Here is a 27884-nt window from a genome sequence, read left to right as displayed (position 1 = left end):
CCAAAGGAGGACAGAACTTTCTTTATGTATGCAACAACAGCAGCAAGAATACTCATCGCGAAGTATTGGAAGACACAAGATTTACCCACCTGGGAAGAATGGCAGGTGAAAGTGATGGACTATATGGAACTGGCGGGAATGACTGGCAGAATCCGAGACCAAGGTGAAGAGTTGGTGGAAGAAGATTGGAAAAAAAATTAAAGTTTATCTACAGAAACATTGCAAAATTAAGGAATGTTAGAAGGTTGTTGGAATGAAGTAATGTGGTTTTAGCAGAAATGATATAAAGGATTAGGTTAAAATTGATTTTTTAATTGGTGAAAGACAATAATTACAGTATATTAAGATAAATTATTAGGATAAAAACAAAGCTGGAAAGGATTTGCTGAAACATCTAATTGAACTAGAATACAAAAAAGGGAGGTGTGAGGAGGTCAAGGAAATAAGCAAAGGAAAGAAAGTTATGTAAAGGTTTGATCTGCTTTTTTTTTGTCAATTGTTTGTATTTTTTCTGTCTTTTTTATTTTTATTTTTTTGTCTTTTTATTTTTTATCTTTGTAATCTTTAAAATTTTAATAAATATTTTTTTTTAAAAAAAAAAAGAAAAACCCAGGAGAAACCAAGGTATACAAATGAAACATGAAACACACACACACACAAAATCAGTTCTGTTGAGAAGAGCAGAATTCATGGAACACTCACATTCACATCAACCAACCAGCAACAGAATAAACGGGTTAACAAACAGGGCAGAAATTTATTATTTGTTCAGCAAACAGTCCTACACTCAGTCCTACACCAGTAAGTAAAACTGGCTGCAGAAACTGGGCAGGGGAGTATTGCGGATGTGTGAAATCCTATAATGGGCAAGGGGTTCTTTTCCTTCCCGTTCTGGCTGCTGCTTCAACTCCCGATTCTCAGTATGGCCTGAAGGTTGGTTTTGTTGCTTCCCAGTGATTGAAGTAGGAGATGACGTGGTTCAGTGGAATCCCAGTTCCCAACAGAGCTATCCAGGTACTCCATCCATGACCATTCCTGTCCTCTGTCATCATAGCGGCTCCTATGTGCCTATAACCAGGTCAGGCTTAATCCTTTTCACGCTACTAAGCTCTCTCACTGTGTCTTCAGATAACTCGTCAATATCGAGTCTGTGAATGGAAGAGAAAGAAACTTTCTGTTGCCTCCTATACATGGCAACAAAGACTATGCACAACTTATACACACTACAAAACTTAAGTGATTTTTTTTTTTTAAGGCAGTTTCAAGGTCCCTGCTTCCCACTTTAATATGCAAGTTTGCATGGTGGTGCTGAAGATTTCCTGGGGGAGGAACTCCTCTCGTCCCCCAGAATTAGTTTCTAGGGAAGGTTCTGCAGGACAGAAATTGTGACATTTAAACCCGCTGAGGTTGCTAAGAATGGTTTCTTAATACATACTATTTTATTCTAGCACACCACTTTCACAGGTATTTGCTAAAATGGCAAATCTTTTTAGCCCCCTGATATACTGTGTACACTCCCCCCCGCCCAATTACATGGAGAGAAAGTCAAAAGTACAGAGATGACTAATGGGCCTTATCAGGCTCCTTACAGCCATTTAAGCTTCCACTGGGCTTTATTCTTCATTCATTTCCTTCCTTATTTAAACAGCTAAATTGCCTATGCATGCAATCACACTTATGCTCACTGGAATTCTATAGGACTCCTTGGTGCTTATCAGAACAAGTCAGGGTTTAAAAAACTCAGTGAGGGAGGTATCTCTAAGTAAGGAGCAGAGACCCAGGGTTCAGTGATAGTGCTTAGATGCAAAAGCCCAAGGTGTGTTTTTAGTGCTTAAGTAACAGATGTATTTGATGATATCAAGTAAATGGGTCTAGTTCAAAGCCTGCGATTCTCATGAAAAGGACCTTCTACAGCATGGAGCAGGAACCTGTGGCTGGACTCCAAATCCCATCAGCCAACAGAGCCAATGGCCAGGGGTGATGGGAGTCCGAACATACCTGGAGGGCCACAGGCTCCCCATTCATAATTCACCGGCTTTAATCATTATACTCAGCAGAACAATACTATACATTCCATTCTCTATGTAGTAATATGTTCCTGGGAACAGTCCGCCAACAGTGACTCAGACCTCCACAGGTAAGCATGCTCCTGTTCTTGACTTCTTTCACAAATGCCACTCTTGATTAGGCAATTTCCCCTTGTACCTTGATGTCCCAATGCCCGGTTCTACTCACAGTTTGATTGTCACACTGGCTCCCTTGGTTCTTCTCCTGTCTTGTTTTCTTAACTTTCCCCTTTAAAAGTCAGGGGCATCTCTGCCCCTGGGAACCTATCTTAGGCAACCTCAAATGAACGTTGCACAGCAAGGAAGCTGCCTGCAACTTACTCAATTGCTTCCAGTCCACAGCTTGGGTCTTTCAGTCCTTCACAGAGAATCTTCACTCCAGAATCTCCCAGTTTGTTACCCCCCAGCTCCAGCTTCTTCAGACTCTGGTTGGTGCTGAGAGCAGAGCAGAGATCCCTGCAGGAAGCCGAGGTGAATTCGCAATTCCATAACCTGAAAAAAACCCCAAACAGCTAGGATGGGAGGGGCTGCTGATTTGTTCCTTACTTGTAAATACAACTCCACAAAGTATGAGGGTAGCAACAGTTCGGGAGAACTCTTGATATATTACAGGCAACCCCCAATTTGTGCCGGGGCTGCATTCCACATCTTCATGCGCGTCACCGTTGTTGGTGGAGTGCACATGAGCCCCCCCCCCCCCGTTACACCCTCTTCCGGGTCTGAAAGTGGTGTGCGCATCTGTGGTCACAGATTGGGGAAAACATTTCCCCTTACTTTTTATGAGAATTTGCTATGAAAAGCTACCTATTAAGAATTTCAGCTTTCAGGTTTTGTTGGGGTTTCGGGGGGTTGAAAAGAGAAAAGTTACTAGTCCTCACTCTTTGTTGGAAGGAAAAGCTTCATCATATTTCCATGTTCTTCTCACTGTTCCCTTCTGTTAAGCATCCGCTGCTCATTTCCTGACAATATTTTTGTTTTTGAAAAACTGAATTATTCAAAAACAGATTAAAAAAACTGTGTAGATAGGAAGATTTCTTACTTACGACAAAATCTGAAGCTTGCAGCCTGGGTGTTTCAGTGCCTCACACAGCAGCTTCATTCCTGAATCTCCCAATGGATTGTTCCATAAATCAATGTCTTCCAGCATCTGGTTTGTGCTGAGGGCAGAACAGATCTCTCCCCAACCTGGTGCTGTGATTTCAGTGCTACACAAGCTGCAGGACACAAGTGCACCTCGTGTGACCATGGGTTTCGGGAGGGGTAGAAGAGGGAGCCCCTGTGGTTTATGGTGAGACCACCAAGACTGAATTGGGTGGGTGGAGGGAGTTTCCTTGGGAATTGTTGTTAGCCGCCCTGAGCCCGGCTTCGGCTGGGGAGGGCGGGATATAAATAAAATTTATTATTATTATTATTATTATTAAAGACACCAAAAGGGCAGGAGATATTGGGCAGCTTTTAACTAAGAAGTCCTGCTGGTGCAATGCACCTTTCTCCTCTCTCCTCGCCTGGCACTCCCTCTGCAACACCCCCAACCCACCCCAAATTGGCTCAAGGAGAAGTTAAGAGAGCTGCCAGAGCAGGGTGTGCAGGAAGAAGAAGAGGATCAGTCCATCTGGGAGGCTGAAATGTGATTTCCACAGCGCTGTGTTGACTGCCTCCATGTATCGTTGTGGTGGGATGGACCGTAGATTGGAGGTGGGAGGGGAGGAATGGGGTGGGCAAGGGAAGAGGTAAAGTCCGCTTAGAGGGATGGAAAACACAGGAGAAATTAGCCTGGGAAGGGTCTCCTTTGGCTAGGGCATGTGTACTTTTGCAATTATGAAAATGCACATATAAAGACATAAAAATGAAAACAAGAGAGAGAGTGGTATGGATGGATGGATAAGGGAGGGATTTTCCCCATGAAAACTACCATATTTTTCGCTTTATAAGACGCACCAGACCATAAGACGCACCTAGTTTTTGGAGGAGGAAAACAAGGAAAAAAATATTCCCAGAAGCCAGAACAGCAAGAGGGAGCGCTGCACAGCAATCCCTCTCGCTGTTCTGGCTCCTGGGATAGCTGCAGAGCCTGCATTCGCTCCATAAGACACACACAAACATTTCCCCTTACTTTTTATGAGGAAAAAAGTGTGTCTTACAGAGCGGAAAATACGGTAGATTGCTCCCTCATATGCAACAGAACACAATTCCGGACCCACAAGCACTGTGCTCATGATCTGAACCCGAAGGAAGAGAGTTCTTCCTTACCACAATTTCTGCAACGGGCACTCTGGATGTTTCAGTCCCTCGCACAGCAGCTGCACCCCGGAATCCCCAAGCTGGTTACCTCCCAGGAAGAGTTTGGTCAGCGTCTGGTTGCTGCTGAGGACAGAGGCAAGATCTGCACAGCAGGCAGCAGTGAGATCACAATTGTACAAGCTGCAGGAGAAAAAAAAAACATTGGCTGTGTTATGTTCACACAAAAGCTAGAAGAGTCCCTCTGCATCCCATTTGCACCGCATCTAATCACTCTGTAGAACTGGATTCCGGCAGGGCATGGAAGAACAGGGTTTTAAGGGGATGGCTTGAAGTGTAAAGACCCTTCTCCCGTTTCTTCAGATCACCTCGCAACTTTCTTCAAATACAAACAATTCCTGTCACATTCAGCAATATCCTGCAGCCCCTATGTAACAAACTGGATGACAAGGGCTTTCTTGGTCATGCCTCAGCTGACAGTAGCTGCTACTGAACCCATTCAATGAGCAAAAATGGGCTTCTATGTTCCTCAAAGAGTTTCCTGGAGGTGCAGAAACTTCTCACTCTGAAACTCAGGCAGAGAAGATGTGTAGTGACACTCTCAGCCAGGGGTAGGCAACCTAAGGCCTGGGGGTCGGATATGGCCCAATCGCCTTCTCAATCCAGCCCGCAGATGGTCCAAGAATCAGCATGTTTTTACATGAGTAGAATGTGTCCTTTTATTTAAAATCCATCTCTGGGTTATTTGTGGGGCATAGGAATTCGTTCTTTTTTTTTTCTCTTCCAAAATATAGTCCAGCCCACCACATGGTCTGAGGGACGGTGGACTGGCCCACGGCTGGAAAAGGTTGCTGACCCCTGCTCTCAGCACTTGATGGCAGGAAATGTAAGCCAATTTTTTGGGTTGGGGTGGGGGTGAGGGGCAACCTGATAATACCCTATGAATATTTAAGGTGAAGGAATCAAAATTTAGGAAGGGATCTTGGAATACTGTGATTCCAGACAGAAACAAGTGATGCCTCAACAGGCTTGACTGTACAAAGTCGGTCTGGCTCCTGCTTGGGGTGCAGCATTTCTAGGATCCCTTCACTCTCATGGGGGGGGCAACCTGGGCTCCAAAGATGCTACCCAACCCCAGAGGGATCCAGCCGATTACTTGCTTGAGGAGCTGCAGCTTGCAGTGCGGATGCTTCAGACCTCTGCACAGAAGCTTCACCCCGGGATCTCGAAGCTCGTTACATTCCACCACCAGCTCTGTCAGAGTCTGTCTGACTGCGAGAGCAGAAGAGAGATCTCCACAAGAAGCAGCTGTAATATTACATCGGGCCAGCCTGTGTGAGAAAGAAAATATGAAAGAAAGACCTCTCCTGTTTATGTTTTCCTCCACAAACAGCTTCTGCTTGCTAGAAAACCTTGAAGCCTTTATTCCTAGCCACTGTCAGGATGAAGGAGTCTTGAAGGACTCAAAGTAACATTGCAGGTGTGCAGGCACTCTGAGGAAGGATTTTGGTTTGCGTATGCGGTTTTGGTTCAGTCACAAGCACACAGCCTGCTCCTATTCACACCCCTCTGTGTGGTCTCAATAGTCAATTAAAACTGGCCAGACTTTGTTGTCTATTTCATGTTTCCAGGCCTGTCCTTCCAAATGCATGAGAAAGTTTATCTTTCATGTTCCTAAGAGCCAACACTCACCTCTGGGTCTTTTTCAACTATCTGACTCTACCTTCATTCCTGTGCTGCTGAATGGTGCAGAGGTACATGGGACCCACCTGGTGAAAGGGGATGGCAGCTTTAGGAAGAACTTCCTGACAGTAAGAGCTGTTCGACATTGGAATTTGCTGCCAAGGAGTGTGGTGGAGTCTCCTTCTTTGGAGGTCTTTAAGCAGAGGCTTGACAACCATATGTCAGGAGTGCTCTGATGGTGTTTCCTGCTTGGCAGGGGGTTGGACTCGATGGCCCTTGTGGTCTCTTCCAACTCTATCATTCTATGATTCTATGATCAAGGGTGATGAACCGTTTGCTCTCTAGATGCTGCTGAACTACAACTCCCATCAGGCCCAGCAAACATGGCAAGGATGATGGGACTTGTAGTTCAGCAAGGATAGTTCCCTCCCTTCGACATGGAGCTAGGGCCCTTCCCTGCCCCAAGGCAAGTGCAGCAGCAATCAGTTCTGCTCAGAAAACCTAGATTCCCTTCAGGTTTTCATGCAGATCACCTTGTGCCATGTGTGCTGGGTTTGTGTGTACGAATCCCACTTTGTATGTGATGCAAAGGCTCTCAGAGCAACTCTGCCTTCTTCCTATGGTCACAGTCCTGCTGCCAGACATTTTAGGAGGGGTAGGAAATCAAGAGCAACAAGCAGGTGAAAAATGGTTGGCTCTGCTGGTCCATCCTCATTTGTGGGTGGGTGGAGAAAGACGACAATCATGTCAGTAAGCACAACAGATCCATGATGAGAAACCTGCAGGGAAACTACAGTGCCCATGACAAAGTGTGGCCCCCTAGAAGTGACAGAAATGGCTGAGAGATCTGCAAAGCCAGCTGGATCAGCCACAGAGAGCAAGCAACGTCTCTGAAGGCCCTCGGGAGTGCTGGGTCATGATCCATTTCCCCTCCTCCTTACCTTCAGGTTATTCCTCTCTTCTCCCTACATTCCTTCCTTTGCCTTTCTTCTTCTATGTTTATCAAGCAACTTCTGCTATGTTTATCAAGCAACTTTGATGGGGGGGAACTATGTTCATATTCTTTCTGATATTTTAAAGTATACAGCTATTTGTTCCTGCATGCAAATATATTAACCCTCTCCCCAATATGCTGGATCAAGGATGCTGTAGTTGTGCAAAAGGGAATCACCTCTTTTCATTTCCCTTGAGAGCAGACATTTCTTTGTATTCTGCAATACACCAAATCACGGAACCCCACAGCACAAATCCCAGCCGCTGCTCACCTCAGTTTTTGCAGCTTGCAGCTGGGCTGCTTCAGCCCCTCACAGAGCAGCCTCACTCCAGCATCTTCCAGTCCATTATATTCTAGTGCCAGTTCTGTTAATGTCTGGCTGGTGCAGAGAATGGAGCTGAAATCCACGCAACAGGCAGGGCTGAGCTCATTTGTGTCCAGTCTGCAAGAGAAAACAAACAGATCCAACAAGTGCAAATATGGCTCACTCACTTCTACAGGCCCCTTCTATTTCACCCTCTGATATGAAGAAGATACATTATTGTGAATTGTTGTTGTGAAATGAAACAACAGTCCTTCCACTCTAAATCACAGTGATCATGTCAGTGAATTTCTTCACTTTACAGCTGACGCAGCCTATAATTGATGGGTGACGAAAGGAAGGCTGTCTGCCTCCATAGCTGAGCTGCATGTATACCGTGATCTGTGGATGGTCCTGATGTAAGAACTCATGTTGGGACCCTTCAGGCAGGGCCTCACCTATAACATGATATTCACTGCAGCAAAGGCTGGGCACCTGCTCCCATTTACTCTGTGTCCAGTTAGCTGCAACCCACGATCCATATCTACGCTGCAGCGATCCTATTAAAGGCTGTGTTTTGATGCATTTCCTCCCAAATCAGCTTCAACACCACTTGAGAAAAAGAGCCACCTCGATGTGCTTTAAGATGGTTAAGGTGTACCCAGCCAAAGCCTCACTCTCCCTGTCCTCATCCATCACTGAGTTCTCGGCTCTGGTGCCAGAGAATTCTTTTAGGCATGTGAGAAATTATTTTGTCATGGAGGTAATAGTAAAGGTAAAGGGACCCCTGACCATTAGGTCCAGTCACGAACGACTCTGGGGTTGTGGCACTCATCTCGCTTTACTGGCCAAGGAAGCCGATATTTGTCCGCAGACAGTTTATCCGGGTCATGTGGCCAGCATGACTAAGCTGCTTCTGGATAACCAGAACAGTGCACGGAAACACCATTTACCTTCCTGCCGGAGCAGTACCAATTTATCTACTTGCACTTTGACGTGCTTTCAAACTGCTAGGTTGGCAGGAGCTGGGACCGAAGAAAGGGAGCTCACCCCAGCGCAGGGATTTGAACCGCTGACCTTCCGATCAGCAAGCCCAAGGCTCAGTGGTTTAGACCACAGCGCCACCCACATCCCTCATGGAGGTGATAAGACCACAGCGATAAAGGAGAAAGGGTGAGGATTCCTGATATGGAGAGCTGGTGTGGACATTCAGCTCACCTCCATCTGACCTCATCACATACATGCCCTCCAAGGCATGGGTGGGGAACTGGCTCTGGCCAGGGAACAGGATCCCATGTTGCTCCATCCCCACCCCAAAGGGTCAACCACCTGTCAGTCACCTGCTGTCAACAGAGTCCTCCTTTGCAGCCCTGGTTGTTCAAACTGTACCTGCAAAGGAAGGCTTTTCCTTTGCTGCCAGAAAGTGCTAAATTCTGCCAGCGGCTAGAAATGAAGAAGCAGGAATGTGCTCCCGATTCTCCCTTTTCAAACTGGCCAGTTCCATGCCTGGTGTTATATATGGGATGGAGGAAACACCCGTTCACACACGGATTTTGCAATTGCAAGAGGTTTAGAAGACGAGTCGAAAACCCTGACATTGCATGCACACCTGAACTTCCTGGTCAATCAAACATTTCCTAATACCTTTATGCAACTGTAGCTGAACAGAAGGTCCTCAATGGAAATTACATGGAGGCCAGTCTGAAGGTCTGTTCCTACAGAGTGCTGGTTTACTCTGGTTCTGCTTTGCAGGGAAGAGGAAATAATAAGTGTTTGCGATATTGTCATATTTTTACCCCTCCCTTTCAGAAAGGCAGGGTGGGTTATCCTTTGTTTTATCAAGGAGAAGAAAGGCATGGATGATCCTACAGCTCTATAGAAACCAAGAGACCAGACTATGTTGTCCAGCAGGACCCCGATCTACCCAGGACTCCTTGAAAGTAAGCTGCCCAAGGACTTCACATGGAAGGAATTTGGCTCCCACTTACAATAAAGTTTGCAGTATGCAGTTTGGATGTTTCAGTCCTTCAGACATCAGCTTCACTCCTGCATCTCCCACTTTGTTACATTCCAGGTTCAGCTTCATCAGAGTCCGGCTGGTACTTAGAACAGGGATGAGATCCTGACAACTGGCAGCTGAGAGATTGCAGCTGTCCAACCTGCATAGGGAGTGTGTGCAAAATTGTTATTACTTTTGGGGGGGGGCACTTGCTGAGCCTGTGCTTCTTTCATACTTCAAGCTGCAACCAAGATGAGCTGCATCCCATTTGCACTGCAGTACTCTCTCCCCCCCGCCCCACTATGCCATGTGCCAGAGTGTGGGAACAGTGAAGACTGCAGTCCTCAAGTTTGCTATCCCAAAGGCTTTCCTATCAGCTATTGTGTGATATTTTCAATAACTGTGATCAATTAATTGCTATCAAAGTTGGGTCTGAGGGTGGCAGTTCACTTTTTTGCCATTATAGTAACACAGCAAAATACACACTTTTTTTTTAATGGACAAATTAATTTGGGAGGGGGGAGTCTTGGGGATCCTACAAAAAAACTTTTGGGATTGCAGCACCACAGCAGGTGATCTGCGAGACTTCTGATTTCTCTTTGTCCCCTTGCAGCCCCCTCCCCAAAATCTGCTCTGGAGGGTTCAGAGCAGAATTCTGGGTGGTTGTGCAGTGCTAAACATGAAAGAGAAACACAGGGCATGAGAAGACATCAACTCATGCCATGGTGATTCTCTTCCTAAATTTAAAAATAAAAAGTTCTGAGGCCTCAAACATTCAATCTTTTAAAAAGTAAGTGTGTGTGTGTGTTGGAGAGGGCCACAAAACATGACCTTGCTTTAGACTACTGCAGGATGATCTGTGTGTGACTGCCCTTGAGGAACGTTCAGAAACCTTTCGTCATTCCCCGAGTTGGTGAGGCTCATTTGACAACAACGAAAAGCTGAGCCTTCAGAGTCATTGGCTGGATCCTATGGATCCTATGGATTCAGCAGGCAACTTCTGTGCCAACTTTTAAAAGCCTGCGGGAAACTTTTCTATTCCCCCAGGCCTACGCAGGCAATTAAGAGTACATCCCCCCACAATGGTCTGCTGATGTTTTTAGTTTATTTTTGCCTTTAACTTGCTATGATGTTATTGTTTGGTTTTATTTTGTTGTAAATTCCTATTATATATTTTTATGATACAGCAGTATAATAACTATGTTTTAAAGCAAAATTAAAACTACAGCTGGTGCATTTTTGAGCTTACAATTCCACCATTGCCTGATTCACCTTGGCCCCCAGTGTTATTTCTGAGTCCATCTTAAAGTGCTGGCTAAGACCTAAAAAAATTGGATCACCTGCTTGGTAAGACCATCTGCTTATCAAAAAGCACTAGACCTGATCCACCAGCTCTGGGCTTTGGCAGTCTGGTTCTGAAAGGGACAGCATGGTGCTCCTCACCCCAAGCTCTGCAGCTTGCAGTTTGGATGCTTCAACCCCTCACACAGCAGCTGAACTCCTTGAACTCCCAGTAAAGGATTCCAACCCAGTTCCAGCTCTGTCAGCTTCTGACTGGTACTGAAAACAGTGGAAAGGTCTCTGCCAGAAATGGAGGTCAGGCCACAGTCCTTCAGTCTGAAAGGTAAAAAAAGAGGTGAGTCGTTAAAAGAGTCTGAGATCGAGATGACATCATGTGGCTTCTCACCCTTCTTCTAAGACTCAAGAAAAAGAAGGTGTGATCCAGAACAGGAGAACCTTGTGTCCTTTTCACTCCTTGGGGAGCATAGATCAAATTAAGCCCACTTGCCTAACTAGGTATAGTGATCATTGGTTTCACTGAGAATACAGCGGTGCCTCGCAAGTCGAAAAGAATCCGTTCCGCGAGTCTCTTCGTCTTGCGGTTTTTTCGTCTTGCGAAGCAAGCCCATTAGCGGCTTAGCAGATTAGCGCTATTAGTGGCTTAGCGGCTTAGCTGATAAAGGGCTTAGCGGCTTAGCTGATAAGCGGCTTAGCGGATCAGCCGATAAGCGGCTTAGCGGATCAGCTGATAAGCGGCTTAGCGGCTTAGAAAAAGGGGGGAAGGGGAAAAAAACTTCAGGAACTCGCAAGACATTTTCGTCTTGCGAAGCAATCCCATAGGAAATTCGTTTTGCGAAGCACCTCCAAAGCGGAAAACCCTTTTGTCTAGCGGGTTTTCCGTCTTGCGAGGCATTCGTCTTGCGGGGCACCACTGTAGTTATGATTTAATTCATAGGGGAACTTAGTAATATCCATTTTCAAACAATGGTGCCTTTAATGTTGAAAGATGCTTTGGACTAAGAGATAAAAGTAAGTCAGATTAAAACTGATTAAAAACACACACATACAGTATATACACACTTTTCTATATGTGGAGTTCTGGGAAATAGTGGGCCCTTAAGCTTCGTGTTCTAGTTTAAAATTTTGAAATCTCTCCAAAACAGTCTTTTGTCCAAGAGGGAAAAATTGTGCTGTGGTTGTTTTTTAAAACAGCAAAACCCCTGAGTAATTTTGCACACCTGAAGACAACTGACGTCGTGCACCCTCAATGCCTTTATGTTCCACTGGGAATGCTTAGGCAGAAGAAGCTTTTTTTCCAGCTTACCCCAGTTTTTCTAGCATGCAGTTGGGATGACTCAGCCCTTCACATAGCAGCCTGGCTCCTGATTCCTTCAGAATGGCTGCCTGCAAGTCCAGTTCTACTAACTTCTGGCTTGTTGAGAGAACAGTGGAAAGATCTGCACAGCAATCGTCTGTGAGCTGGCATCCGTCAAGCCTGCAAAATGAGACAGAAACAGCTCCATTGGCCAGCTCTTTCCCCGAGTATCCTTTGGATAAATCCTCATAAACATGGCTGATTCTTCTCCATCATCTCAATGATGCAGCAGATGTTGATTATGCACAGGCCACCTCAACGTGTGTAAAACATTCTGCATCTGGAGCTTTTCTTTTTCTCCTGTGTTTTTCTCCTTAGGTGGTTCAAAGCACAACAGCTTTTAATATTCCCACTAAATTAGCAAACTCTTTCTCTGGGATTCACGGAAATGCTCTGGGAAGTTGCCATAGGCAAATGGAAGGCATTTGAGAAACATGCTAAAGACCAACAGATATGGGGAAATGGAACCCAGATGTAAATAACTGGCTTAGGAAGCAAGCGACTTCTAATTCTGTCCTGCATGGGAGACTAAGCTGTGGCCCTTTGGATGTTGTTGGGCAGGAACTCTCATAATCCCTGACACCTGGGGTCAGGCTTGCTGGGGCTGATGAGAGCTAAAATCCAGCAATATCCAGCGGGGCCACAGGTTCTCCTCTCCTACTGTACTGAAAACACAGAGAGAGATGGACCTTCACATTAACAGCTACCTTGGCACTTGGGGTGTGTTGGTCCACCCAGTGGTGGAGGAAGCCACTCGGGTGCCTGGGGCGGCATGCCCAGGGCGGGGCAAGCCACCAATAGGAGTGGGGCGCACCGCAGGGCCTCTAGAGTCTGCCTGCCTCCTCCCACTCAGCCGCCTTACAGCTGGGGGCAGGAAGCGGGCGGATCGTTTGGACAGCGTGGAGAGACACGTGGCTCAGGCACGCTGCAGGCCCCGCCTGGCATTTTGTCACCCCCCTCAGTGGTGACACCCGGGGCAGCCCGCACCCACCTCACCCCCTTCCTCTCCCCCTGGGTCCACCTGGTCTTTCCAGTGGCCTTCTCTCCCCTCCTGCCAAGAGAGCAACATTTTTGTCGGGTCTTGCTAGCCAAGCCAAAAAGAATAGATGACTTTCTGTAGTATTAAAGGTGTGTTGGGTGCTGGAGTGGCTAAGGAAGCACCTTGCTAATGATTTCTGGAGGAAAGGCCAGCGGGGAGCCTGCCAATTTTGCTGCTCCGCAATCAGGGTGCCCCAGCAAGAAAGCAATCCGTGGCTGACCTCCCAAGCTTGGAGCCAGAGAATGTGTGGGATCTCCACATAGTTGTGGGAATTATCTCCACCCACCTTCAAAGTCTAAGGTGGAGAGAAAGAATGATCACTGCTCACACCCACCAGAGGCCTGTGGCACATGAGAATGGAGAAGCCTGACCCTCCTGACATGTGATGACTGACATGTGAAGGAAACTCTGAAACACTTAATTGTTAGTACAGTTGTACCTCGGTCTAAGAACAGTCCTGTTAACGAACAATTCGGGGAACGAACTCCGCAAAACTGGAAGTAGGTGTTCCAGCTAGCAAACTTTGTCCTGAAAGCCAAACGGAAGCTGAACGGTGGAAGGGCACCGGCGGCAGGAGGCCTTATTAGGGAAAGCGTGCCTCAGTTTAAGAATGCTTTCAGTGTAAGAACGGACTTCTGGGATGAATTAAGTTCGTAAATGGAGGTACCACTGTACCTTGGTTGTCGAGCGGCTTGGCTCCCGAACAAATCAACTCCCGAACGTCGCAAACCCGGAAGTAAGTGTTTGCAAACGTTTTTCAAAAGCCGAACGTCTGACTTGACTTCCATAGCTTCCGATTGAGTGCAGGAAGTTCCTGCAGCCAATCAGAAGCTGAACCTTGGTTTTTGAACAGCTTCAGGAGTTGAAGGGACTCCCAGAATGGATTAAGTTCAAGAACCAAGGTACCACTGTATTAATTTAAGCTTTCCCTAAAGAGGGGCTGGGTGCAACTCTCACAAAATCATTGAACTGTACAGTTGGAAGGTACCCCAAGGGTCATCTGTGTAGTTCCACCTCACGTAATGCAGGAATCATAAAGCTCAACATACATCTTGCTGACAGATCTGTTTCGCACTTGATCATTTGAATATTGCCAGAGAAAGGAGCTGATGGTGAGATCTAATATAGAGTCCTCCGTAGCCTCCCAAAACTTTCATGACCTCAGACATTTCCACTTGCCAGTTATTCAGCAAACCTCTGACAATGTGGGGCTGCCCTGGGACCCATTGAGGCACTGCTGTGGAAGTACCTGAACCTCAATAAGACACACATTAGCTGAGTGTGTCTGATTCAATAGAGCCAAACAAGTAACAAGGCAGGGAAAACAGCTGTGACTTACTCCAGTTTCCTGATTTTGTTGTTTGGATCTTTCAGTGCTTGACAGAGAAGGTAAACTGCTGAATGCTCCTGTGTTTTCTGATCGGGCCTAAAAAGGTAGAAAAGTTCGTTATGTTCTGTTTTCTAATATAAAATGAGCATAATGGACAAAATATGCTTATTGGTTATGGTACCCTTTCTGTTTTGGGAGAGAAAAAAGCAGTTTTAGTGATTGCACTACAAACTTTAAACTGGTTTGAAAGAAGTTTAACTGTCGCTACTTCTTTCCAATAAATGTAGGAAGTTCTAGGTCTGTAAGCGTGGTGATCATTCTTCCTCAGAGAGCCCTAGGCCTTTTACGAAACTGCATTTCCCAAGGTGCTTAGGACAGTTAGCTATACTGGCTGGGGCTGATGGGATTTGGAGTCCAAGAGCAGTACACCTGAAGGAGCATCTCAGTATACCTGAAGGAGTATACGTGAAGGAGCGTCTCCACCCCCATCATTAAGCCTAAGGTCCTCCTCTGAAGGCCTTCTGGTGGTTCCCTCACTGTGAGATATGAGGTTACAGGGAACCAGGCAGAGGTGGCGCCTGCCCTGTGGAACATCCTCCGATTAGATGTCAAGGAAATAAACAACTATCTGACTTTTAGAAGACACCTGAAGGCAGCCCAGTTTAGGGAAGTTTTTAATGTTTTATTGTGTTTTTAATGTTCTGAGGGACTCGGGTGGCGCTGTGGGTAAAACCTCAGGGCCTAGGACTTGCCGATCGCATGGTCGGCGGTTCGAATCCCCGTGGCGGGGTGAGCTCCTGTCTTCGGTCCCAGCTCCTGCCCACCTAGCAGTCTGAAAGCACCCCCAAGTGCAAGTAGATAAATAGGGACCGCTTTATAGCGGGAAGGTAAACGGCGTTTCCGTGCACTGCGCTGGTGCTGGATTGCCAGAGCAGCTTCGTCACGCTGGCCACGTGACCCGGAAGTGTCTTCGGACAGCGCTGGCTCCCAGCCTCTTAAGCGAGATGAGCACGCAACCCCAGAGTCGGACACGACTGGCCCGTACGGGCAGGGGTACCTTTACCTTTAATGTTCTGTTGGGAGCCGCCCAGAGTGGCTGCAGAAACCCAGCCAGATGGGCGGGGTTTTATTTATTTATTATTTATTATCCAGAGGACCCCAGGTACTCACACCCCTGCTCTACAGCTTAGCATAGACATAATCCAGATATAAAGGGGAGAAGAAAGAAGGATCTGCCAAAAAACAGAAAAAAGAAAGCAAAGAGCAGAAGTCTTGGTAATGCATATTATGAGAAGTAAGAAAGAAGAGGAATAAAAATCAGCTACAACAGTAATACAATTAAGAGTTTGGGTCCTACTTACTGACATGGATGACTGAGATGCCCTGAAAGTTCTTCTCCCTCAGGTTCCTTTGACAGAAACAAACATCCGTACAGGCAAAGCGCCTCCAAGTGTAAACAGTTCTGGACACAGAAGGAGAGAACAGCTTGGTCCAGGGGAGTAAATGTCAATCTGTCCATAGTTACTTCAGTCAAATGGTCGAGAGCACATTGGGCAAATTCCTCTTCTTGGGTTGCATACAAATAGTGAAACCTCTCCAGCGGGCGATAATTTGGATAATCTGACTTAATCTGTGTGTCCATTTTAAACCAATCCAGCAAGTCAGCTTTAATTGCAGGTGAAATTTGCCACCCAAATTGTTCTTTCAGGTATTCCATTTTTTCTCTGTTTAATAGGCTAAAGATGAATTGGGCAAATAAGGTCAAATCTCCTGGGTCTTTGCCGCATCCTTCTAGCGAGTGTTCCAGATCTTGCTTCATAGTCTCAGGATCTTTGGGCGTGTGTTCCAAAACATAGAACAAGGCTGCAAGAAACTCTTGAACACTGAGGTGGAGGAACCTATAGAGACCTTCAGAATCAGGATCTTTCTGAAAAAGAGCAGGAGGAAGAGAACCTAAGTGACCTGAACTTTGCTTCTGGATTTCTTCGGCCTTGAACAAGGTCTTGTTTTTCCTGATTCCATCAGCAGCCAGTGAGCAGAGCCCTCTCAGATTCCACTGCCCTGAGCTACTGCAGGGAGACTCAGTCAAACGGGAGAGATAAAGTGCATATACCGCAGTGAGTTTTTCAGACACTGGCACTAGATCTTCCTTGCCCCTGTCTAGCTGCTGTTTCATCACAGTGCAGAGGACCCAGCACAAATTGGGGACAAAGGATAGGGCAAAGAGTGCTTCATCCCCTTTAACGTACCTAAGAGCCTGTGTTGCTAATTTTTGATCTCCAAAGACCTTGAGGAAATACTCTTCTTTGCCCTCCTCAGAAAAACCCAAAAGTCTCACGCAGCGTTCAGATTGCAGGCAATTCCTGAGGCTTTCCAAAGTGGATGGCCTGGTAGTAATTAACAGGCAGGCCTCTGGAAGAAGGGCTCTGTGAAATAATGCACTCAAGAGGACTCCCACCGGCTTCTTCTCCCTGGGATCAACGCTCGGGTTGTCTTCCTGGTGTTTGATGGAGCAAGTGAGTTCATGAAAGCCATCAATTATGAAGAGAAGCTTGACAGGGTTTTCTAGGAGTTCCATTATCTCTTCTCTCTCTCCAAGCTGAGGGTCACCGTTTAAAATCAAGTCAGCCAAGTCCGCCTGGCCCTGAACGAGATTCAGTTGCCCACAACTGAGGTAGAAAAGGTAATCAAATCTCCCGGGAAAGAGTCTTCCAGCTGCCCAGTCTAGCAGGATCTTTTTGGCCAAGGTGGTTTTCCCAGTCCCAGCCCCTCCCAGGAGCACCACAGTCTGTGGTCCATCGTTGTCAACCTCAAACAAGGCCTTGTTGGGAACGGCATCCATTTGCTCTGACATGACCCCAGAATGTCTCCATGGTCTGTGCAGTATTTCAGTCTCTCGTCTATCTCCATTTGCAAGAATTAGTTGCTCATATTTTTCATTGGGAGGCCCACAGACCCCATGGCTAGCGAGCCTTCTTTCAGGGCTTCGGTATTTCTCTCTAATATGTTCTCTGTATTTCTCCCTGTAATCTAATTCAGACATTATTTGTCATTAGGCATACTTTATTAATTCTGAAAGAAACTGAGCAAGCATCATTGTGTATTGCAAAAAATGTAAGCTTTTGATGTATTTGACAGGCTTTCTGAAATATATTTGGCAAAATGATACAAAAGCTGGGCGAGTTCACCTATTTTTTTACATGGTTCCTTTCAAGAACCAGCTCCCCGAACTGGGAAATGTTAACCCGTGAACTGATTCACAGAGAAAGTATTTTTGACAGAGAAAAGTTCTGTTTGAATTAAGACCTGTGACAGCGGTTTACTAGCTGCAAACCTGTGCACATTTACGTGGGACTAAGTCCCACTGAACTCAGGACTTCTAAGCAATCTGCGCAGGCCAGCACTGTACAAAACCCTACTGTACAATATCCTACTTCAGACACCACCCTTGTCTTGCTCCAACACTCTTCCTTTCAGTTGTCCTTAAAAATCCACTTCCTGGAATCCAGAAGAAACTTCCTTATCAAATCAAGTAAGATTTTGAATCACAGCAAATGCTCCCATTTTCAGACAAGTGGCAGGTTGCCCGTAACGTCCCTCCGTCTGAAAGTAGAGATGAGCACTGCACCCCAAAGTTGAATTCAACTGGACTTAACTATCCAGGGGTCCTTTACCTTAAATCCCCCCTATTTTTGCAACTCCAAAATTATCAAAATGACTACAATACTGCTCACAATTTGGTTACATCAAAACTTACCAAAGTCCACCTGATTTCAATTAAGCAACCTGAACTAATCTGAACAGGATTGCAAACAAAACGATCCTGGCTTACCTGGCCGCATTGGTGGTGTCATTTATGAACATGAAAGAGAAAACGAGCAAAACCAGGACACTACTTCCTCTGGAACACAAAAGGGCAATTTCTTCTCAGTCTTAAGCTCCAGTACAATCTCTACAGTGCAGACGGCCATTTGTACGTCATCGGTTTCTGTTTAAGTTTAAATGCATTCAGCAACAAGGAAGTATCCCGAAGAAAAAGGTGGAGAGAAATGGATTTGTCCTCGGGTTCCGGTAATCTTACACTGAAAGTCCACCATCTGCTGGTGGAAGTCAGTATTAGTGTGACCAGACCAGACCAGAAAAATGGGATAGCCAAAAAATCAAGGTATGTGGCTGCAAGACAACCTGCAAAAGCACCATGTAATCAATTTTGAGAACCTTTTCGTGTAGTGGAAGAGCAGATTTTAGCTTAATATTTTAACTCTGGACAGTGGAACAGGCTCCCTCACAAGGTGGTGGCCTCTTTTTCCTTGGAAGTTTTAAAGCAGATGTTTGATGGTCAATATCCAGACACCAGTCTAGATCTAGATCGATTAAATGGTGTTTAATCTAGATCGATTAAATGGTGTTTATTTAAAAGGCATAGCTTGTGGAAACATGCCCTTCACAGGCAGTGGAGAAATGTTACACTGAACACAGGAAAAACAGCATTCACTTCATACTTCACATGGAAGCAATGCATTGACTATTCAGCCTAGTCAGATTTTCACACAGCATAGCAACAGGGCATCAGCTTTTTGCCTTAATCTCCTTGCCTTCACCAGCACCCACTGCTTTATAAGCATTCCCCCGCTTCTACTGCCTGCCCAGCTACGTAATTTTGCCCACTCTCAAGTGTTTGGCTGCATTACCTAGAACCCTTTTCAACATACACTGGCTTTCTCCATGTTCTTCAAACCCTTTTTTCCACGGCAAGGAAGGGCATGCAAGCAGATAGCTATAGGCACACTTTAAAAATAAATAAATCTCCACCCAAGCAGTGCACACAAGCCAAGGCAATTGTAAATTCTTAGCACACAGGTTTGCATTTTTCTGATTTAGTGCAAATCTAAGAGATTAATTGTTTTTTTTAAAAAAACCTACATAAGCTACATTCATTCCCCTGTGAGAAGCGTGGCTGAAAAAGAAATGAAAGCACTGAAGAGGTATTGGGTGGGGAACGTAGCAAGGGGAATAGCAAAAAGTGACAATTGATCTCCCCACCCAAAACCTCCAGAACAATTTGTCTGCAACTCAAAGTGGAGAGGTCCCCCCTCAAAAAATTTTATCAGATTCTACCCACATTAGGTAAACTAGAATTTAGAAGGGAGAAGTCTCAAAATTGTGTTGTTTGACAGTAACATCACGTGGACAGTGCAAATTAAATGAGAGTGCAAACTGCTGCAAGCACACAGGAAACACAGGTGTAGACAAACCTTAAGCATCTCATTGGAAAGTATCCCAATGTTTAAATAATTGGGAGGGGACCCAACATTTCTAACTCCAGTATGTAATTTTCTATGGTCTATTCACACATAAAATCGCTGATTGGTGATGATGTTTGTGGTACATGGTAAGCAGCCATTGATGAACAGTTGCAGTAGTATTGTAACTATTACACAACTGGCTACTTTTAAATAAATAATGGTGTGTGATCTCTCTCTCGATCTCTCTGTCTCTATTTAGCCTACCTTTACCACTACAGTGGTACCTCGGGTTAAGTACTTAATTCGTTCCGGAGGTCCGTTCTTAAGCAGAAACTGTTCTTAACCTGAAACACCACTTTAGCTAATGGGACCTCCTGTTACCGCTGCACCGCCAGAGCACGATTTCTGTTCTCATCCTGAAGCAAAGTTCTTAACCTGATGCACTATATCTGGGTTAGCGGAGTCTGTAACCTGAAGCATATGTAACCTGAAGCGTATGTAACCTGAGGTACCACTGTAAAGGGCTTTAAAACCACTTACAACACATAAAAACAGATAAAATCCAACACAGCTTTAGAATTACCAAATAAAAATGAAAACTCACAAACAGCAAATGCAATACAGCGTTCAAATAACAATAAAGAATCAGACCAAAAAGAATACCCAAGACCAAAGGGCCCATTGAAATAAAACAGGCTTTGTAGCTGAATGAAAAGGCTGGGGGCCATACAAACCTCCAAAGCCATTCCACAACCTGGTTACCACCACTGTAAAGGCCCTGTCTCAAGTCTTTATCAAACCTATACAGCTCTGATGGCAGTGAGGCACAAAGAAAGGTAAGTTATAGGGCAGAACGACACCTTTAGACTGCATGGATGATAATGGTATGGGGTTTTACAGCCCTAACAACCCTTTTTTTCTGTATACAACCAACAAGTTGATTCTATTTATTTCCTGGAATTTATATACTGCTTTATGGTTGGGGGGGGGAGCACCAAAACTTCAAAGTAGTTAATTTGCTCCCAGGGACAAAACTAGAATTATTGCAAAAAAATTGAAATAATCTCATATGAACTATGTAACGGGCACCCACAAGCAGCCTGCAGAAACTTACATCTCAAATGTATTTCCCCTTCAAAGTAAAGCTTGGTTGGGTCGGTGACTTTTGGTTGCCATTTCTCAACAATGATATCTTTTTGATACAAGCATTTAATTGCCAGAATTACTGGGTGGAATTTAACCTTGTGCTCTTCCTGTTTATCCATTTGCGCAAGCATTCCTGCCTGCCAGATGGAAGTCTCCCCTCCTCCCCCTCAGTACTATTCCAGTTTCTCTCAAAAAAAAACCCCAAACCAATTTCAGTGGGGTGGAGGTGCACAGAGGGCTCAAGGAGGGAGGAGTTATTTCATAATGAAATACATAATGCATATTATTGTATAATAAAATAAAAGGGGGGGGAGAGAGAGAGAAAGCCACACTGTGCAAGTGAAAGTCTTTGTGCAGGTCTTCTGCCAACAGAACCAATTAGGTGAATCCTGCCCATAGTTTTCTTAAATCTTCACTTCTTTCATCATCACTCGGGTATGCCAATATGTTCTCCATTCAACCTGTAACCGAAAATCGCATTTGATTTTCCAGTATTGAGAAAGGTCAAGTTCTAGTTACTGCTAGAAATAAGGCCCCAGGTGTTTCATCCTAAAACACAAAATGCCTGGTTGTTCTGTATACAAACTAATAACCCATCTTTCAATATTCTTTTCTATAACATTTGCGGAAGGATAGTAAGCCTGCGCAGCCTAAACAATGGTTTATTTTCCTATTTTAAGCACAAATTTGAATTGCCGCTAAAGATTTAGGCTCCAATCCTATGTATTAGCATTTGCCAACCTGGCGCACTACTTTGGGGGGGAGGGGCCCTCCACTCACATAATCGGACACAAATTTGCATATGACACACAACATATGCAAATCTGTGTCCTCTTTTGCTACCAAATGGCCTGATCTACTGCATACATGTATTGGGCTGAGAAAATTGTATTGGCACCCCTGTATGTGCTCTTCTGGTATAGCGCCTTAAACCTAAAGCTGGACAGACCGCCAGAAGTATTAAAACAAGGCCAGATTCTTTTAAGAATAATCCATCCTGCTGGAATATATGGCTCAGGGGTAAGAGTAATGCCTAGACCCAATCCCCTAGAGGCCACACTCTGACATGACAGATTTCCCCTACAAGAAATCCCACATTCTGGTAGAATTGCAATTTCCTTAAGTGCCCAATCATTATGAGGCACGATTTCAAAATGGCTGCCAGAAATAACTCACCATAGTCCCTGCCATCTTCTCCTTCCATGTTGCAGTGCATTTCTGAACTGATCCTTGCCAGAGGCTCCCAGGACGTCATAGCTGACATGGAGTCTGGTCAGTGACTGGTTTGTAGTCAGGGCAGTGCAGAGGTTCTCACAAGCAGCAGGTGTCTTGCCGCAACCATGCAGCCTACACAATGTAAGGACAAATCCCCAGTGACACCCTTCATTCTCACTGTCGTGGCTTCAAAATGCCTGGCACTAAATAACTGAATAAATAATCCAAGACCTGAAGCGCAGGGAGATTCTCTCACAGCAACTATCTTCCTCAGGACCAGGCAGCTGCTGTTAAGATCTCCACAACCTACACCAGCTTCTCATGGTTTTAATGAAGGGCAACAGGAACAGCACTGGGGCATATGAGTTGTCCTGCCATTATGACAGGATTCAAAAGATCTAACCATGTACAGTGGTGCCCCGCAAGACGAATGCCTCGCAAGACGAAAAACTCGCTAGACGAAAGAGTTTTCCGTCTTTTGAGTCATTCCGCAAGACGAATTTCCCTATGGGCTTGCTTCGCAAGAAGAAATGTCTTGCGAGTTCTTGTGAGTTTTTTTCCTTTTTCTTAAAGCCGCTAAGCCGCTAATAGCCGCTAAGCCGTTAATAGCCGCTAAGCCGCTAATAGCCGTGCTTCGCAAGACGAAAAAACCGCTAGACGAAGAGACTTGCGGAACGGATTAATTTCGTCTTGCGAGGCACCACTGTATGTGATCACTTCCCTTCACCTGCTCAGGTTATCTACTGCAGGCTTAGCCAAGGGCCACATTACATTATGGAGAACTTTCTGAGGGCCACAAACCAGTGGTGGGCAGGGCTAGATGTAAATATGGACAGAGTAATGGATGTGAATCTTACTTTTGCATATAGTAGGCTACATTCCACTGATGCCAAAGACAGTAGTTTACTTACACACACACACAGTTCTCCATTCTCCTTCCAAGGAAGGAAGAGGTGTTTCACTGTTCAAGGACACATTCCAACAGGCAAAAGTACTCAAATGGAGTACTCTGGTGTACGACTTCTCCAGAAAAACCACAAATGGCAGCCTTCTCCCCACAGCAAGGATAAGAGGCAAGGGGATTGGTTTTTAAACTTGCATGTGAGGCGCAAAGAGGAATCGATTGTCACAGCCACGTGGTCAAGCCACTGGGCAATACCGTCACTCTCTGCTTTGCACAGGATGTTGAGGAAGCCTTTCCCCTGGAATTCACAGAAGATCTACTTTAAATATTATCTACAATTACCTCCAAGCAGAAACTAGGTAAGGCAGGCTGTCTTATGAAGAGTGATGGGCAGACTGACAAACTGGGGCACATGTGTGTTTGTTTTCTTAATATGCAGTGGCGTAGCGTGGGGGGTGCCAGCCGCACCGGGCGCAACATCTGGGGGGGCGCAAGTCCAGTGGGAAGGGACAAGTTCCTTCCTCCGCCGGGCTCCCCGCCGCCACCGCCAGCCTTGCGCCCTAGCGCGCGCGCCCCGCCGCCGCCACTGCGGCTGCGCTCCACTCACTGCTCGCAGGAGGAACAGCCGCTGCAGCAGCGCCGACGCCGCCACCACCAATGCCTGGCCGGGCACGGGCAGCCTCCGCACCCCGACGCCATCCCCTCGGTCTAGCCACAGGCGGCGGCTGCTTCTGCCGACTGGGAGGGAGGAGAGCTCCGAGGGGCCTCGCCGCGCCCTGCGCTCCCCAAAACCCTCCGAGAGGAAGCCGGCGGGCGGGCGAAGGTCCCCCGGCGGGTGAGGGTCTCCCGCTGGCTCCGGCTCTCAGCGCAAGTCTCAGCCACGGGGGGGGGGGGTCGGGCGAGGACGGAGCGCAGCTGGAAGCCCCCGGACCAGGCCAGGGGGAGGAGAGGCGCTCGCCAAGCCCGGATCTGGAGCGCCTCAGAGCGCGGGCTCCACCTACAGCCCAAGGAGAGGAGGGGGCGGGGAGGCGCCCGAGGGGAGGGGGCTTCGGCTGCCTCGGCCCGCGGGGGCTCCGCAAATAATAAATTTAATAAATTCCTGCTGAGCCTTAAGGGGGGGTCCTTGGTTCCTTCGCTCGCCCCCAGCCCCAGTGGCGTAGCGTGGGGGGGTGCAGGGGGGCCGGCCGCAACATCTGGGGGGGCGCGCTCACACTTGAGTGCTAAAATCCAGGGGTTAGGGGGCGCAAATTACTTGCCTTGCCCCGGGTGCTGACAACCCACGCTACGCCACTGTTAATATGAAAAATCCATACACAGTAACACAACTATTTTTAAAATGCAGTTGACACTGAGTCCTCATTTATAACAACTGTTGCAGCACCCTGACAAATGAAAACAAGCATAGATTAAAGAGTGTTGTGCTTCTGCAATGAGCTGGTAACCTACTCTAGAATCTCCAGTTTACAGTCTGGGTGTTTTAGCCCCTCGCAGAGCAGCTCCACTCCCTTGTCTTCGATTTCATTCCAAGCCAGATCCAGTTCTATCAGTGTCTGGCTCTCCCTGAGGACTTCGGCAAGATCCCTGCCACAAGATTGTGTAAAAGAGCAGTGGGACAACCTGCATGGAACAGTGATAAGAGTTATCAGGATGTAGGAGTTATAAACATGACGTCAAGAACAACAGTGACCTGTCGGACTCGAACAATTTGCAAAGCTTCAACTAAAATGGGTTCCCTTTGGTCACCCACAGTTTAAAACTAAGTAAAAAGGGGAAACATTTTTGCAATTCATACTGGCGGCTCATGAATGGTGTGATCTATTTGCACCCAAAGGCCTTAGATGGTAGGTGGGTGCTCAGAGATCACATGGTCATGAGTGTGGCGGGTGGTGGGTTTGGCTAGAACTGGGCAGATTCACTGACATACAAACACACTCAATAGATATCCTTATGGCTGATCAGTTGGGCATTAGCGAAAGGTTGTCAGCAGTGCTGGATTTCCAAATAGGCAGAGAAGGCACCAACCTTTTAGGGGGCCCGCAACAACGGTTCAAAATAATATTGATTTCATTTTGAAAGAAAATTACAAAAACATATTAGGAGATCATCTGTGAGGGAGGCCCCAAGATTTTGAATACCTAGGGGCCTCCACAGGGTTTAATCTGGCACAGGTTGCCAGGGCTAACCTAGAGAGCAGCCAAGGGGTCACACAGGTCTACCATAGAATCTCAACTAAGGAATCCATGACTTATGGCCATCCAACCTCTGCTTAAAAACCTCCAGGAAAAGGAAAGTCCACCTGTGCTTCAAAGGGTTAAATAGGTAACACAAGTCCCACCTCCTGCCCCACAAGTTTGACAATCTTTAGAACAAGTATTTCATTTTCGAAACAAAAAGGAAACAATATTCCAGTATTAGAGGTTACTGCCCACACACTTCTGCTGCACTTTCTGCTTGTGTGGTGGCATCTCGGTAAAACCACTTCTTGCTGTTTTCCCCAGAGGCAGAGGACAAGAACAGGAGTCATACTCAAATTCACAGTCAAGAGCTTTATTGCTTGACTGGTTGCACAAGCATTTCTGTTATTCTTATTATAAACTATTTACATTCTTTCTTTATCTCTCCAGCATGGTATAATCTCAGTCCAGTAATTAACAATCCTGATACAGCAAAACTCACAGTATCAGCAGCATACATTGTCCTACTTCCAACCTTGTTGTTAGCGTGCATGCTGTGTGTGTGTGTGTGTGTGTGTGTGTGTGTGTGTGTGTGCTTTCCTCATGCAGAAATTGCAGCCTGCAACTTCCTCCCTTTATTTGCACCTCCAGCTGACACCAATCAAACCTAGAGTGCCACTCCTACACACTAAAGAAAGTTCTGGAACCCTCTTTGAAGCTTCTAGGAACTTCTATCTGTTTCTTAAAGAACATTCTTAAAGAATGTTTTCCTAACATCCAATTGGTTTTCCTAACATCCATTTCCTGTTGCTGGACTGCCATTTCCAGATTCCAGACTTGTGGATTTAACATAACCCATACTTGCCTGGCTTTGAGCTTTGGTCAGTTTAACATGGACCCAATTAGATCATACGAGCCACTCAGAGCGGCAATCTGTCAAGATTCTTTCTTCTACTGTATTTTTAATATTTTGTTGGAAGCCGCCCAGAGTGGCTGGGGAAACCCAGCCAAATGGGAGGAGTATAAATAATAAATAATCATTATAAATGATTATTTTTACTCACTTGGATGTAGAATCAGTCTCACTTGCAAATAGTGTAAAAATAAATCAAGAATATCTATATAGATTTGCTGTTGAACGTATGACATGTGCCCCCAACAACGACGAGAGGGGCATTAATTTCCCATTAGCTTAACTCCTGATAGTCTTTGTCTGCCAATAGGTATCACCATGATCACTCCATTTTGCATGACAAAAATGCTGCATTTATTACATATTACACTGCATTGCATATTTTCATATGCTCACACAAATACTCACCTCAAACTCTGCAGCTTGCAGTCTGGATGTTTTAGCCCTTCACATAGTAGCTTCACCCCTGAATCACCTAATGCGTTCCAAGTTAAATCTAATTTTCTTAAGGTCTGGTTGGTAATAAGAGCAGAAGACAGAGCCTTGCAACAATCTGCTGTCAGACAGCAAGCAAACAACCTAAATCAAACAGAAGGAAATGGCTATGAACAGAAGAAGTAATATGACTGTTTGGTAAAAAAAAAAAAACCATTTTCCAATTATGATATAATCACTTCTGAAGTTCCCTAATGCTGAATCCTTCAAGCCAATTTATGTACCAGCAGATAATGTCTGTAAACTATGATATCATTTGTTAAATACTGTCTAACTGTTTTGCAACTATTGTGCTGGAATATTAGCTCTACATTTCTGAGAATCTGGAGAAAGATTACTTTTTAAATGTGTTTGGAGATGCCCCATACATATTTCAGGGTACCTACAGGTGTTTTATTTATTAAAGGAGGTTATGATTCTCTGAATGATCAGGTAGTGGCTGCTGTTGAGATAGAGGAAGGTTTAGGGGTATCTGTTACAAGTCTTCAATCCCACTATTATTCTTTCAGCTCTTTCATAAACTAAAAAGTCCCAAATATAGCAACTCTCCTTCACAGAGTCGTTCCAGCCACTTGGTTATTTTGTCCTCCTCTGCACCCGCTCCAGCTCTGCAAGATCCGTTTTGAGGTATGGCAACCAGAACTATACATAGTGTTTCAAGTGTGATTGCAGCAGAAATCTGTATAAAGGAATTAAGATTCCGACAGTCATATTTTCAACCCCCTTCCTAATGATCTCCAGCACAGAATTCATCTTTTTTACAGGTGCCGCACAATGAGTCAACAAACTTCATCAAGCTCTCCATCACGGCCTCAAGATCTTTTTGGTGGTAGAAAAAAATCTAGCAAATATTTCCATGTCCTTCTCTCTGTTACACTTTTGATAACCCTTTTCTTGGCAACGTATCCCACATTACATAGAAACCTACAGGGGGAAAAACCCCTGTAGAACGGAAGTATAATTGTAGATATTCTTTTTATCATTATTGGAAGAAGCCCTTCACACAATGCATTTCAAGAGGCAGATTTCATACTTACGACAAAACCTCAAGCTTGCAGTTTGGATGTTTCAAGCCTTCACACAGCAGCCTCACTTCTGAATCTCCCAGTTTATTATCTCGTAAATCTATTTGTTTCAGCATCCAGTTTGTGGCAAGGACAGAAGACAGATCTCCACAACTTGTGATGCTGCACTTAATCAACCTGCAAGACGGAAACATAGCTCGTTCCAGCAGCACACACCATATATGATAAAGATGGAAGGATGAAACATGGAGTGGCTCTGGACCAGACTCAAACTACCTGCGACAGGAAGATGTTTGGCTAATGGTGGCCACATGCATCTCCCTGATAATCTGTAGCTTGGGGAAACACGTGGCATGTTGTCATGGCGTCAGTGTCCCACTGTCTCCTACATGCAGCAAGAAATAAAGCATGAGGGGTGGGAGCTCACACTGGGGTGGTACATTTTTTCAACCAGGGAGAC

The 27884-nt window shown here is 45.6% G+C and overlaps 1 protein-coding gene across 1 annotated transcript in view; it reads right to left on the bottom strand.

Moving 5' to 3' along the window:
* Positions 1–737: 737 nt before the first annotated feature.
* LOC309331119 (uncharacterized protein) overlaps positions 738–27884 on the bottom strand; it is a 45308-nt gene continuing 18161 nt past the window's right edge. Inside the window, exons 10-26 of the mRNA XM_081843172.1 lie at positions 27437–27601; positions 26313–26483; positions 24264–24434; positions 21875–22045; positions 19230–19263; positions 18139–18160; positions 15668–17336; positions 14316–14402; positions 11887–12057; positions 10725–10898; positions 9271–9441; positions 7253–7423; positions 5465–5635; positions 4317–4487; positions 3110–3280; positions 2388–2558; positions 738–1148 (exon numbers count right to left, since the gene is read on the bottom strand). Coding sequence (XP_081699298.1) covers positions 1061–1148; positions 2388–2558; positions 3110–3280; positions 4317–4487; positions 5465–5635; positions 7253–7423; positions 9271–9441; positions 10725–10898; positions 11887–12057; positions 14316–14402; positions 15668–17336; positions 18139–18160; positions 19230–19263; positions 21875–22045; positions 24264–24434; positions 26313–26483; positions 27437–27601 — 3949 coding nt within the window. The 3' untranslated portion in view covers positions 738–1060. The remainder of the gene's footprint in view (positions 1149–2387; positions 2559–3109; positions 3281–4316; positions 4488–5464; positions 5636–7252; positions 7424–9270; positions 9442–10724; positions 10899–11886; positions 12058–14315; positions 14403–15667; positions 17337–18138; positions 18161–19229; positions 19264–21874; positions 22046–24263; positions 24435–26312; positions 26484–27436; positions 27602–27884) is intronic.

The sequence above is a fragment of the Podarcis erhardii genome (genome assembly GCF_964252035.2).
Source record: "Podarcis erhardii genome assembly, chromosome: 1".
Taxonomy (NCBI): domain Eukaryota; kingdom Metazoa; phylum Chordata; class Lepidosauria; order Squamata; family Lacertidae; genus Podarcis; species Podarcis erhardii.
Note: the sequence above shows the minus strand (reverse complement) of the source record. Positions and strands in the feature narration are given on the sequence as shown.